At 47.5% G+C, this 2,014-nt stretch overlaps 1 protein-coding gene across 1 annotated transcript in view; it reads left to right on the top strand.

Annotated features, from left to right (window-relative positions):
* The first annotated feature begins 40 nt into the window (after positions 1 to 40).
* The window catches only part of LOC106819873 (disks large homolog 5-like), a 3,837-nt gene continuing 1,863 nt past the window's right edge, over positions 41 to 2,014 (top strand). The window contains exons 1-3 of the mRNA XM_014824446.1: positions 41 to 188; positions 934 to 1,090; positions 1,824 to 1,949. Coding sequence (XP_014679932.1) covers positions 82 to 188; positions 934 to 1,090; positions 1,824 to 1,949 — 390 coding nt within the window. The 5' untranslated portion in view covers positions 41 to 81. The remainder of the gene's footprint in view (positions 189 to 933; positions 1,091 to 1,823; positions 1,950 to 2,014) is intronic.

The raw sequence follows: 2,014 nt of genomic DNA, 5'->3' as shown, positions 1-2,014 counted from the left end.
CTGCGGCGGCAGCTGCGCGGCGGCGAGGACGCGGCGGCGGCGGGGTCGTCGGGGTCGTCGTCGTCGGAGGTGCTGCACCGGATGTACGACACGACGGTGGAGCAGTGCGAGAGCGTGAAGAGAGACTACGACGTGCTGAGGAAGCGCTACGGAGAGCTGTCCGAGCGACACGACTACCTCGCCTCCAGGTGAGTGGGTGTGTAGCTCGTTAACAGGTGACGTGTATGCTTCGTTAACCCCGTTAACGAGCTACACCTGCTCCCGTTAACGAAGCATACACCTCACCTGTTAACGAAGCATACACCTCACCTGTTAACGAGCTACACCTGCTCCTTGAGGTGTATGCTTCGTTAACGGGAGCAGGTGTAGCTCGTTAACAGGTGAGGTGTATGCCTCGTTAACAGGAGCAGGTGTAGCTCGTTAATAGGTGAGGGTGGGAGTGCCTCGTTAACAGGTGAGGGTGAATGCCTTGTTAACAGGTGAACGCATATACCTCATTGACAGGTGAGGCTGAATACCTCGTTAACAGTTGGCGGTGAATACCTTGCTAATTGGTTGAATACCTTGCGCCCTTCCTATGATGCTTCACATTTTTGCACATTATTGCAACACTAACATCCAAGTTCCTCCAACTTCCTCCTCCCTCCCGTTGCTAAGAAACCCATCTCTCCTCGCTAACGAGCGAGGGTAAATACCCCGTTAGCATCATCGCATCTCGTCGCTAACGAGTGAGGGTAAATACACCGTTAGCATCCTCACATCCGGTTGCTAACGAGCGAGGGTAAATACCCCGTTAGCATCCTCGCATCCTGTCGCTAACGAGCGAGGGTAAATACCCCGTTAGCATCCTCGCATCCCGTCGCTAACGAGCGAGGGTAAACACCCCGTTAGCATCCTCGCATCCCGTCGCTAAGGCCCGCATCCTGTTGCCAGGTTGCACATGGTGCAGGAGGACAACTCGCGCATGAAGAAGAAGCACGATGACGTCGTCACCGAGCGTAACGGCCTGAAGATGCAGTGCACGTCGGCGTTCCAGCAGTGGAACGCCGCGCTGGGGGAGCGTAACGAGTTCAAGGAACAGCTGAACCAGGTAAGCAGGTGGGCAGGTGAGTGCCGGGGGAACCAGGTGAGTGCAAGGATCAGCTGAACCAAGAATCCAGGTAGCAGGTCGTTCGGGGAATGAACGCCTGCTATTGAGAAACCGTTCAATAATATTAAACAATAATTAAAGTAATCTATAGTAAGCAGCGATTAAACAGCGTTAACTAAACAAAACAAAACAACTTAAATAAACTTAACTAAACAACTTAAAAACTTAACTAAACAATGTTAAGCAGTAATAACATTGAAGAACATTGAACAACATTATGCGAAAACAATCAATGTGTAGGAATCTATTATGGTGTCTTTATATTTACTGTGTTGTTTTTATATCTATTATGGTGATAAAAACAACACAATAAATATAAAGACACCATAATAGATATAAAAACAACACAGTAAATATAAAGACACCATAATAGCTATAAAAACAACACAGTAAATAGAAAGACACCATAAAAGATATAAAAACAACACAGTAAATATAAAGACACCATAATAGATATAAAAACAACACAGTAAATATAAAGACAACAAGATAGATATAAAAACAACACAGTAAATATAAAGACAACATGATAGATATATGAACAGCACAGTAAATATAAAGTTAGCATGGTAGATATAATATCTGCATAGTAGCCGGACGAATCCCCCGCCATCGACCTTCGGCGATGACCTTGGCATTGAATTGACCTTTGCGTGTGACCTCTCGTGTGCAGATGCGTGACCAGCGGGACAAGACGCGGAAGGAGGTGCAGCATCTGCTGGCGGCTAAGAACAAGCTGGGGAAGGACCTGACGCGGGTCACAGAGGAGAAGAATGCTGCCGTGCAGGAGTACACACTGGTAGGTGTCTTCTCTCTCTCTTTCTCTCTCCCTCTCTCTCTCTCTCTCTCTCTCTCTCTCTCTCT

Source organism: Priapulus caudatus, unplaced genomic scaffold (genome assembly GCF_000485595.1).
Source record: "Priapulus caudatus unplaced genomic scaffold, Priapulus_caudatus-5.0.1 Scaffold4880, whole genome shotgun sequence".
Taxonomy (NCBI): domain Eukaryota; kingdom Metazoa; phylum Priapulida; class Priapulimorpha; order Priapulimorphida; family Priapulidae; genus Priapulus; species Priapulus caudatus.
The sequence above is the reverse complement of the archived record's forward strand: the minus strand, read 5'-3'. Positions and strand labels throughout refer to the sequence as shown.